This window comes from Crocodylus porosus, unplaced genomic scaffold (genome assembly GCF_001723895.1).
Source record: "Crocodylus porosus isolate Cpor-Errol unplaced genomic scaffold, CroPor_comp1, whole genome shotgun sequence".
Lineage (NCBI taxonomy): Eukaryota > Metazoa > Chordata > Crocodylia > Crocodylidae > Crocodylus > Crocodylus porosus.
Genome location: NW_017728928.1, coordinates 12,108 through 23,652, shown reverse-complemented (window position 1 = coordinate 23,652; position 11,545 = coordinate 12,108). Strand labels below are relative to the sequence as shown.

General features: G+C 50.6%; 1 protein-coding gene across 1 annotated transcript in view; it reads right to left on the bottom strand.

The window, feature by feature from the left end:
- The window catches only part of PGS1 (phosphatidylglycerophosphate synthase 1), a 15,443-nt gene extending 8,645 nt beyond the window's left edge, over positions 1-6,798 (bottom strand). Inside the window, exons 1-5 of the mRNA XM_019542246.1 lie at positions 6,572-6,798; positions 4,591-4,668; positions 3,773-3,875; positions 2,835-3,024; positions 2,228-2,406 (exon numbers count right to left, since the gene is read on the bottom strand). Of these exons, the coding sequence (XP_019397791.1) occupies positions 2,228-2,406; positions 2,835-3,024; positions 3,773-3,875; positions 4,591-4,635 (517 nt within the window). The 5' untranslated portion in view covers positions 4,636-4,668; positions 6,572-6,798. The remainder of the gene's footprint in view (positions 1-2,227; positions 2,407-2,834; positions 3,025-3,772; positions 3,876-4,590; positions 4,669-6,571) is intronic.
- Between the last annotated feature and the right edge of the window lie 4,747 nt (positions 6,799-11,545).

Sequence of the window (11,545 nt, the reverse complement as noted above, 5' to 3'; positions counted from 1 at the left end):
TGATCACCTCTTGGCTAACTGTGGCCTTGACTTCACCATGATCCGCTGGCTGGGGAATTGGCTCTGCAGTAGGACCCAGAGTGTGGTGGCTGACAGAAGCCATTGTCTTGGCACGCGGCCACTAGTAGGGTCCGTCAGGGCTCTGCCCTAGGACCTATACTATTTAACATCTTCATCAATGATGTGGACATTGGTGTCGGAAGCGGACTGGCCAAGACACCAAACTCTGGGGTAAAGCATCCACACCTGAGGACAGGACGGTGATCCAGGCAGATCTGGATAGACTCATGAAATGGGTGGATGAGAACCTGATGGTGTTCAACACCAAAAAATGCAAGGTTCTCCACCTTGGGAGGAAAAACCTGCACCATGCTTATAGGCTCAGCAGTGCTACGCTGGCTAGCACTACAGATGAAAGGGTCCTGGGGGTCATGATTGATCACAAGATGAACATGAGCCTGCAATGCGATGCTGAGGCTAGTAAAGTGACCAAAACACTGGCTTGCATCCATAGATGCTTCTCAAGCAAATCCCAGGACATCATTCTCCCACTGTACTTGGCCTTGGTAAGGCCGCAGCTGGAGTACTGCATCCAGTTTTGGGTCCCACAATTCAAAAGGGACGTGGAGAAGCTTGAAAGCATGCAGAGGAGAGCCACACGCATGATCAGAGGTCAGGAAAACAGACCTTATGATAAAAGGCTGAGAGCCAAGGGGCTATTCAGCCTGCAAAAGCACAGGCTCAGGGTTGATCTGGTGGCCACCTATAAGTTTATCAGGGGTGCTCATCAGGATCTCGGGGAACATCTGTTCACCAGAGCGCCCCAAGGGATGACAAGATCGAACGCTCACAAACTCCACCGCAACCGATTCAGGCTGGACATAAGGAAGAATTTCTTCACTGTCCAAGCCCCCAAGGTTTGGAACAGACTGCCACCAGAGGTGGTGCAAGCACGCACTTTGAATGCCTTCAAGAGACATTTAGATGCTTATCTTGCTGGGATCCTATGATCCCTGCTGACTTCCTGCCCTTTGGGCAGGGGGCTGGACTGGATGATCCTCCAGGGTCCCTTCCAGCCCAAATGTCTATGAAAGTCTATAAAAAGCATGGAGTCTTCCAAGAGCATATGTTAAACTGATCTTCACTCAAAGGAAGAGACAGGTGTATAAACCAGCTGCACCTGGGCCAGTGAGTCAATGGGGCTGGAGCCATGGGAATGAGCCTTACAGTATGGGCTTATGTGATTAGACTGAGACAAACATTTACATGCCACCAGCCAAACAGGAGGTACCAAGCAGGTCTGCTCTCTGTCAGTCAGGTCTGCACGTGGGATTACCATGCGAGAGACTGGCCTGCAGGAGGCTGTTCCTGCTCACTGGATCTGCCTGCTCCAATTACATTTGGCTTTGTGAAATCAGCTCCAAATGTGCCTGCACTCTAAGTAACTTGACTGCAGCTTTGCACATTGGCATCTTGTGAATCGAGCTTTTTTTGGATAGCGGCACCACAGTCCTGAATATCTTATGCTCTAAACCAAGTTCCATTAACATTCTTTCCCTGCAAAGCAGGACAAGAATTGTCTGAACAATGCACAATGCAGAAATATATACAGCCCACAGCATCTGCTGCCACCTGCCACATGCCCATCAGTGCACAGACAGAATGAAAACCTATCATGTTAATCTGAAAACTCCCCACTCTTGTCTGCCTACTCTTTCACCAGAAGGCCCTTGTCCTCCTCCCAATTAGATATTTATCCGACAACCAAAAACAGATTTCATTGCAAAATACTATTTATTGAAAATAGCACTGGATTCATATGGCCTTTGGAACACTGACATGAAATGACCAGAGTTGTAACAGCAAGGATTGCAGAAAGGGCATAACTCCTCTGTTTCATGGCCTGAGCCACCAATGTCTGCTAGTTTGGAAGAAACCCCCAAGGCCTGGTTATTCTACTGCTCATTCCTGCATCTTCCTCTGAATCAGCTCTCAGAAAAGGCACACTGGAGGAACAGTCCTCTTGACTGATCCAATCGGAAGATTTTAGTCATTTTGTTTTTGTAACAGTGGGAGGGGAAAGGGATGCAATCAGCTACGCAAAATTAAATCTCAGTGACCAGGGAAAGCTGGAGTAACAGAATCAACCTCACCCATCACTAGCTTTATTTCCAATGTCCATCGGACCATCTCATGCCCAGGGCGGGCAAGGAAAACCTTCTCATACCTTGGTAAGGATGCACCATCCCTTCCATCATCTGGACTGTATCATCTTCCCGCAACTGCAGAGACACATCTCCAATTGCATTCACAAGCTCTGTGAAGAAATCTGCGATCTCAGGAGAGTCCCGAAGGAGTATGTAACGGTCCTGACGATTGGTGAAGTACGAGTCACTCAGGTTCGCGCTGAGACAGGATGAGAATGTCAGGATAATGAATACAGCAAGTGTGACTGGGAGCATCTGGGGCATCTCATTCTCAGGCCCACATGAGACTGAAGGATTACCAACTGCCCTGATTTTACTTTTTTAAAGTACATTCTCCAACAGCTCTAGGCAGACATGCAGAGAGGCTTATGCTGCAACCAAAAAAGGTCCCTGCTTCTGCACTATCGCAATCAGAAAGACATAACTAAGTCCTATATTAAAACCACAGCATTAGCTGGCTGACTGAAAAGCAGCAAAGTACACCTGCAGCCCTGTTCCGGCAACCTGACCATGGATAGATTTCTCTTTTGTAACTACCAGTAAAGACAGTAAGATTGCCCCCATCAGAATGGAACAGGGTTTTGAGAGAGTGAGAGCAGGGGCAGGGAGGGGGTGGTGAGGACTTACCCACTCAGGATCACATTATCATCAAAGAGATAAACCTTGATGTGCTGCAGCCCAATGGTCTCATTGAAACGCTCAGGGATTAAGAGTCTCAGCAGTCCACGGAGGTTGGGTGTGTGAAAGAGGGACACACGGACTTGCTCTGGGAATCTTCTTAGCAGTGGGAGGAGCATGGTTCGGGAGTTCTTCCTGCCTGAAAGACAGGTGGAAACGTGTCCACAGGGGAAAGTGTGCATACGGCATCTCAGCAGGGTCCTGCCAAGATCCATCAGTGGGAAGTCCCACCAAGAAGGCAAGAGATTCCCAGCTGGAAGCTACCTCCACAGGATCTCCTGTTTGTATTTTAGGAAGGCTCCGCTCCTTTGTTTTAAAAGAATAAAGTTCTCTTTATACTTCTATCGATTCTATAGTGACGAGACAAGTATCCTAAGCCCATCAGAGAATGGGCTTTATGAAGGATTACCCAGAGAGTGGCACACTCAAGCTTCTTCACCCGGCCACACGTAACAACATCAATAGCATGTGTTAGGAGGATGTACTACAACAGATTCAGGGCCAGCACAGATCCTATTTCTGTCAACTTCTACCTGACACTGCCTGACAAACTCCCAGGGGGGAGGGCAGGATGAGTACTGCTGGCACCAGAATTGGAGTCAGTGGGCTTGCAGAGGCATAACTGAGAGCAGGACTTGGTGCAGTGACTGCAATGCCACCCACTTGAGGGTTTCCTGTGAGCACAAAGCTACTGTATTTTGGATGACTCCTTGTTCATAGGAAGCAGGCCAGCTTTAGAAGAGAACAGAATGCAAACCTTTGGGCCTGATAAACCTGGAGCTCCGTGCTCTAAGGATACGGATACTGTGACGCCCAACACTACCAGTGTGGCTGTTCATGACTGAACCTTGGACTGCGGAAAAGGGACGCCCCCATTTGGTACCTACCGCGAGATCCTCTTGTGAAATCCAGGAGGATGGAAACCCTGAGATCAGAGGATGATCCACTTGCCTGCAGTGACCTGTCCAACATCTCTTCTAAGCAATCCACCTGAGGAAAGATCACCCTGCATGTCACGTGCACAGCCAGCTGCTGGGAAAGCCTGCACACCTCTGCCTCAACCCGTCTCGTGATCAAATACTCCTCCGATTCAGACCTAGCTTCAGACAGGGCCCCTTGTCCCTTCATACACATACAAAGCACCATGCCAACCTACAGCACTGACTTTATATGCATGCAAAGCATTATTCAAGCCTCTGCGTTCCAGTTAAGCACAGAAGAGAATTACTCAAGCTTCTTCCCAAATCAGAGTTGCTGAAGCCAGTCAAAAGGGGAGGGAACAACTCCTGTGAGCAGCACAGACAGTCACGCTCCTTGAGTGGAGAGCTGCCTATCGCAGGCAGTTGGAGTCCTGTGTACTTGACGTAAGCCTGTTACAGGTCCATAGAGAAGCCAAACAACTCTGTGTCAACCTGCTTTAGACCCACTTCACCATGGAATTTGCATTCCAAGCCATGCATGACTTCAGGACCCATGATTTCTACCCACAGCTTCTGATAGAGAGACACTGTTTACACTGGGAAGGGCAGACAGCATCAAAGGTAAACCAGCAAGAGACAAACTGGGGTCTGCTCTCAGTGCAACAGGCTGGCGCAGGAGGCTGTGCATATCACACTTGCTACATCTGCACGCTGTGAATCACAGATGCACTAAATCTAGGGGTTTTCACAAATTTCTGCAGCACCTCCACTTGCCCCACACTTACCAGCTCCTGTTCCAGGAATCCTGTTCCCAAGTACAGTGAAGCCATCACTACTCGCTGCTTAGCTGCCTTGATCTGTGCCTGAGGGCCATGGGAGAAGAAAAAGACTGAGCTGTAGTGTCCTGAAGGTCCTTAGGTCCCTGGAAAGAACGCCCCTCTTTTGTGACCCTAGGAGCTAGAGAATTAAGCCAGAGACAAGTAGTCGAACACATTTTGTTCTAACCCCGAGGTTTTGCCTCCCCCAACCCAGTGTCACCAGTTCACAGCAGCACCACATGGAATAAGAGGTCCTTACCCCTGTGCAAACCTGACCCCAAAGGCTGCAACAGGCTCTGCCAGACCAGCAGGAGCCTCCCAGCCCCACTCAATGCAGTGGGGAGTGAATATGAGGGCAGGTCTCCAGCAACCAGGCTGTAGACCACTTTGGCCTTGTCTACACCGTGAGAGCCCTGCTAAGCACAAAACTGTGACAACACTCCTCGCACCCCAAGTGCTGAGCAGCGCAAGGCAGCTGCTCCTTGGCACACCCCATTCTACACTCGGGCTCAGGAGCAGGAAGCAAGCAAGCAGGGCGCATTTCCATGGCTGTATTCCCTCACAGTCTGATGTGGGACAGACGTGCTGTAGTTTTTAGAGTAACTTCAGCACTTTGACTTGCATACAGAAGCACATAGGAAATCAAAGCAGGATCTGGAAAACTGGCTGACATGCTCTCTGCAGCTGTGCCTGTTATGCATCCAAGGCAACTACACCCTGTGCCTGCCATAGCTCTAGTAGAGCAGTCTTGGGATTTCCCCCTGCCAACTTCTTCCTCTCCCATCATTTTTATTCCCTTATTTCCCACCTGAATTCTCCTGGCCAGGAAAGGGAGTTGTGCCTTCCCTAGGAGCAGGTGGCGCTGCTGGCCAGCAGACAGCAGTGAAGCTGGGCCTCAGAAGGGCTCAATTTCTGCTGCACTTAGTGAGACAGGGCCGTGGACACAAGGTTTTGCTTCCCCTGAACTAATTAAACCAATCATTTTCTATTGGCAAGGTCAACTGGCACTTACGCAGTTGGTGCAGCCAGGCAGGCCTTGGGGTCCTTGATAATGACCAATGCTTTCAGGCAGGGGACTTGATGGGGTGGGATGGGCTTCACCTCTCTCCTAAAGGCAAGCATGTCTTCTCTTCCAGGTTGGCTTATCTCGTGTGGTGACCTTTAAACTAGCCTCACCGGGGGAGGGGGCCACAGGAAGATGAGAAGATACCACCCACGCAAGACAGATGACAAATGCAAGGAGTGCCCAGGTAGGAAACAGGAGTCCAGACAGTCTCCCAAATTGGGGGGGGGGCCCACACACGCAGCTAGGCAAGGCCTTAAATGCCTATATATCAATGCTCGTAGTATGGGGAATAAACAGGAGGAACTCGCCCTCAGAATAGCCAGTTCAGACCCAGACATAATAGGGCTTACAGAAACGTGGTGGGATTCATCCCATGACTGGGCAGTTAGCATTAGGGACTATCGGCTTTACAGGTGGGATAGAGAAGGAAGGAAAGGTGGTGGTGGAGTGCGCTCTGTGTCAAGGAGCAATACACATCCTCTCCCAGCAGAATGGGGTCAGAGGGGCAAGCGGAAGTGCTCTGGATCAAGAAACAAGGGGGCCGTGGGGACAGGGATCTAATGGTGGGGGTCTACTACAGACCCCCCAGCCAAGGAGAAGCAAAAGATTGCCACCCCCAGCCTAGCCCATACTGTTCTCTAAGGTCACAAATCATAAGGCCACCATCTTAAGACTTTAAGATGTCTTGAAGGCTTCAGGAACACTGCCTTCCTACCCTTTGTTTGTTCATTCTGCCAGAAAGATCCAAGCCAAACTGCCTAAGAAAGGTCTCAAGCCAGCCTTGGTGCAGGTCTGAAGAGATATATAATGCCATGGGACCCCCCCACACAGATCCCTGTCAGTGCTCCTGAAAGCCAAGCCTGCTGGGAGCACAAAACTCACCTTCAGGAGTTCATAGAACTCAGGTGGGGATGAGATCACCTTGACATGAGAGCTGGAGATCCCAAACTCCGGAACCACATTTCTGATCCACTGGAACCTGTGGGCTCCCTCTGAGCACAGACAGCAAGGGGGGGACGTGATCAGGGGCACAGCAGGGGTGAGCAATGGTGCCAAGAGCAGCCATGACGATCTGGCAAAGGAAAAAAATTGAGGAGTTGTGTGTGACAGAGTTGTGGCTGCCCACAGATGCCCTACAGGTATACAAGCCAGGGGATGCAATCAAGCCCATGTTGCACATCGCAGCCTTTCACCTTCATTATTCACAGCAGACTCACCAGTCTGGAAACAGGAAACTGCAACAAAAGATAGAAGGGCAGAGCTGGAAATCAGTAACAGCTCTCTGCAACACAAAGGGAGCGCAGCCCAAGGCTAACAGACCAACAAGCAGAAACAGGCATGGAAAGAATACAGCGCGCTCTCCAGCCAGGAACTTGCTGCAATGGGAAAACCCAGAGAAAGCTTCCGAGAGGCAAATGCCAACATGTGCCTCAACTCCAGTATGCGAGGGGAGAGGAGTGAACGGGGAGAAACAGCTGCCAGCTGCAGTGGTACACGGAGCACGGGGGCTAGGAAGGGACAAAGTTTCCCTCACAAAGGCTACAAAGGAGGTGCAGGAAGCCTAACTTCAGTCTCAGAGAATAACTGGCCTCCCACACTGTCAGGAGTCCCCTGGAGAGAAGGGAGCCCTTACTCGGAGGTTACTTTTGGGGAGCAGGGAGTTGAAAGTGATGCTTATGGGTTAAAGAGCCATCCCTTTCCCTTAGAGCACCTGGAGCAAAGCCCTGCAGGAGACACAAGTGAGAACAGCAGGCAGCACCTGGCCCTCGATGGAGATCTGTCCACATCAGACACCACATAACTCAGCACAGCTAGGCCTGGCAGCCCAGACAGATCCTGGAGCAGAAAAGTAGGCAGTGGAAATGTACTTCCAGAGCTAGCAGAAGACTGCTTACCCCTACTAATCCCCTTTACAGAACAGGACTCCTACACCCAAAGGACCAAGCTGCTGACTGTATCCTTGAGGAATGGCTGGTCCCCCAAGGCCAAAACGCAACTCCTGTAATCTGGCGTGATGCATTTCACCATCCCCTTCACAGAAAGGGATGACCTTTACCAGGACTTTATGAGGGATTCTTAGGCTTTACCACTACCCAAAGCCCAAATGAGCAGAGATTCCAGGAAAATGATTTCATGCATTTGCTTCATAATAAAACACAGGATCTTCACCAGGTTTGCAAGCAGCCTTACACAGTAGCCAAACAGCTTGCAGTTGCATTTCCCAGAAAGTCCATAAGCTTGTCACCACCTATTCATCGCAACACAGGTCTGAGTCAGTTTGTGCAAGAATTCCCAAGAACTGCATTTTTCAGCAGCTCCTGTGGATTGGGCTTTGACTTGGGACCTATGAGCAACGCTAATTTGGTTTTTAAGAACAAAGCCTTCCCCCAAGGATGGACTTTCAAAAGTCCTTTGCCAATACTATGGTATTTCATGCTGTTTCCAACACATTTCCCTAAAATAACCACTTCTGATGACACTGACCAAGAAAAGAAAAGGGGGTTTTTTTGGTTGTTTTGGTTTTATTTTTTGTAGAAACAAGCAAGTTGCGTGAAGACCCACAAGGAAGACAGAATTACAACACTCTTATCGAGAAAGCTAACACTTCCTGGAATTATTCCATATAAGGCAGCAAGTGTGTCACACACTGTGGCAGTAACTCATGAATCAGACCAGCAGGGATCAGCCTCTTCCTCAACACTCTGCTGACCCGGCAGGGCTCAGACTGCATTCCCCGAATGACAAGACAATGGCCCACAGTCCAGTTCCTAGGAGTGTTTTTAAAAAGCACTCTGGGGATTCCAAAGGAGCTGCTTCCTTGCTGGGAAGCTGAAGACAAAAGTTAGGCTCTTCCCTCTCCATAAGCAGCGCAGTGCCAGGACAGTGACCAGAGAAGTGATCAAAGGCAGGTTCTTTGCCACTGTCACTTTAGGAAGATAGTGCCTGGGGCATGGATGGGCCTGACCACCTCCAAGACTTCAAAATCAACCTGCGTATCTCACTTGATCTTTGCAGCCCAATTTGGGATTTGTCACTCACTTGGAGAGCACAGACTTGTGTAGCAAATGGCAAGCCTTTCAAAAAGCCACCACTCACCCTGGCATAGCAGCAATCCACAGACGCAGCTAGCACTGGCCATACGCTGGGGAGAACAGTACAAGTCACTACCTACAAGTAGTTCTGCTTGCGCCCCTAGCACCGCGTGCACAGTCACCAGAACCCTAAGCATCATGCTAAGGAGAAACCATCAAAGCCCGCACTTCCAGAAAACGGAGTCAGAGATGCAGTGATGGAAAGCTTCTAGGTCAGTTCACATCATCAGATTAATCTGAAAATCAGAACTAGCAAAGCTCAGTTTCAATCTTTTCTAGATGAAACCCATCCCTATTTATAAATCAGAGGGGGTTTCTTTGATGTTTTATTTTTAAGAATTGTGGTTTTGCTCTACAAGCTAATGTGCACTACCGCGGGAGCTCAGGCTCTCCAATTCACTGTAAAACCTCAGCCGTGGTGCCAGAGTGAAGTGAAACAGCAGGATCCAACGCAGACCTTCCACCCACACAGAAGTCACCACAGAGTGGGATCTGTAAACTGCTCTTGTGTCTCTATTCATCACTGGGGTGCATACTTTTGTCTTTTTTTAAAGAATTAAAGGTCAGTGGTTGAGTCTGGAAATTGATTTTGTTGCTCAGTGATGCAACCAAGTAACAGGGAAGCTGGAGAGAGGAAAAGCTGTGTGCATTATCGAAAGTGCGTCAAGCAGGTGGCTCCTTTTCTCTCTGTCTGACTCGGGCTTTCTCTGAGCAAGTCCCCAGAGGACAGAGGCTACTCTGAATGGAGATTATAAAGCCACTTAAGCATTCAGGCTGCTGCTCACCTCTTACTTACAGGAAAAGTGTCAGTGTGGAAAATGCCAAGGGACTAGGGAAGGTGAAGGAGCCAGAGGTCATAAAAGAAGAGTTGCTGGAAAGCTGCGCTGCGGTGACAGACACCACACGAGCTCATGTGGGATTTTTTTTAATGGAATTTTCAGGGATACTCAACAGGAAGAAAAGTCTTTCCCTCAGATGTACTAGGACCCTTCAGTACCACGCACTTCACTACTTTTGGTCTCCACCTCACAAGATGCCAACTGCTGCACACACTCCATAATGCAGGAAGTCTTCCACATCTCAGAGAAAAGTAGCAGACAGTCACAGTATTAAAATTTCTAGAAGTAAGTAGATGCATTTCAAGAAATCCTGTTGTCTAGGAGGCACTAATCAAGGGGTTTCTTCCAAGACCAGATTCAACATATCCAACTTCTTTTCCAGCAGTTGATTCTTTCTGGAAAGAAATGACAGCAAGTGCAGCTTGGTTGCCAACTATTTTGGCAGACAGAACCACAGGTAGAAGCAGCTTTCAAATAAGGAAGTCTTTGTTTGCCTTCCTTCTCTTCTAATCAATTTGCATGGAAATTTTACTACAAATGAAGTAACCAGAAAACAACAGGCAGAAAAAATATCTGCTAAGGGGAAACCGAGCTCTGAGAATGTAATACTCTTCCTGTAACACCAGCAGCAGATAGTCTTTCCCAAATAACGCAAGACTCAACTACCAAATACACTTCACAGACTTTTGTTCCTTTATGGTGCGAAAGGGCATCCATTGGCTCCCAACAGACCATTCCCCATGCTTTTAGGGCCAGTCAGCAATACACTGGTGTCAGGCGAGACCCAGCGGGATGGGGCAGGCACCTAGAAGAGTGCATCAGTAAGGGACCTTGCCATCTGTTACAAAATACAACAGGCTTCCTAACCACAGCAAGCTTCAGTGAAGCCAGCTCCACTTCAAGCCTGTACTTAGTGGGCTCCTGAAGAGAAGAGAGCCCTGTGCTATGTACCATACAACACCTAGATGGGCTTGCGCTTAATTAATTGTGCAAGTGACCACGCAGCAAACATTACCCAAGGAGCTTCAGCAGAAAGGAACTGGTCCTGGAGGACAAGCGATGCCACTTAAGAGCTGCTCTTCTCATCCACCATGTGTGCATGTCCCCCCTGGCTCCGGCACAGTGCAGCGCACAGCACTAGAGCTGGCTGCAGGCCCAGACTCCACAGGGCTGTCCAGCAGGCAAGCTGCAGCCACAACCAGCCCCTGATACCCTACTACCAGCCCACGGGTGAGGCACAAGAGGGATGCAATGACAGAGGACAAGGAGCGTCGAGCGGTGCCAAACCAGCTCTGCACTTGCAGCTCTGTGCCCCAGCTCATACCCCCCACGCCTAGCAGAGCCAAGAAGGCTGCCGAGTGCCCTGCACCCGCCCCGGCACAGCAGCCCGCACACGCGGCAACGTTGCTGCTTCTACCGCTGGCACATGCAGCACGGCCTGGGGGGGCTCTGCGCTCACCGTGTCCCGTGTCGCCCAAACCCCAACCTCCCCCGGGGACCAAGGTGAGCAGGGCCCGCGATGAGCCCAGCCCCAGTGCCAGGACTGGGGGTGGCAAGGTGCAGCTGCCAGGTCCCTCGAGGCCTCCGTGCAGCCTCGAGCGAGCAGGCCCGAGCCCAGCTGAGTGCCCAGGGCCGAGCCCTCGACACGGCCCCGCTCCGAACAGGGGGCGGCCTGGATGGGACCCCCGCGGCGCCTCCACCCTCGCTCGTGACCCCACCCGGCAGTTACACCCCGGGTCAGGGCGGACCAACCCGTCTGCTCCCGGCGACACTCGGGCGACCGCGGGGTCCCGTCCAGTCCGACCCTGCGATCCCACGGGCGGAAAGACAGAACACCCTGCGCGTGTCGCTGCCCCCGGCCCGAGCTGCAGGGACGCTGCGGCCCGCACGGCGAAGGGGCTTCGCGGCGGCGCCACGTGCGGCGC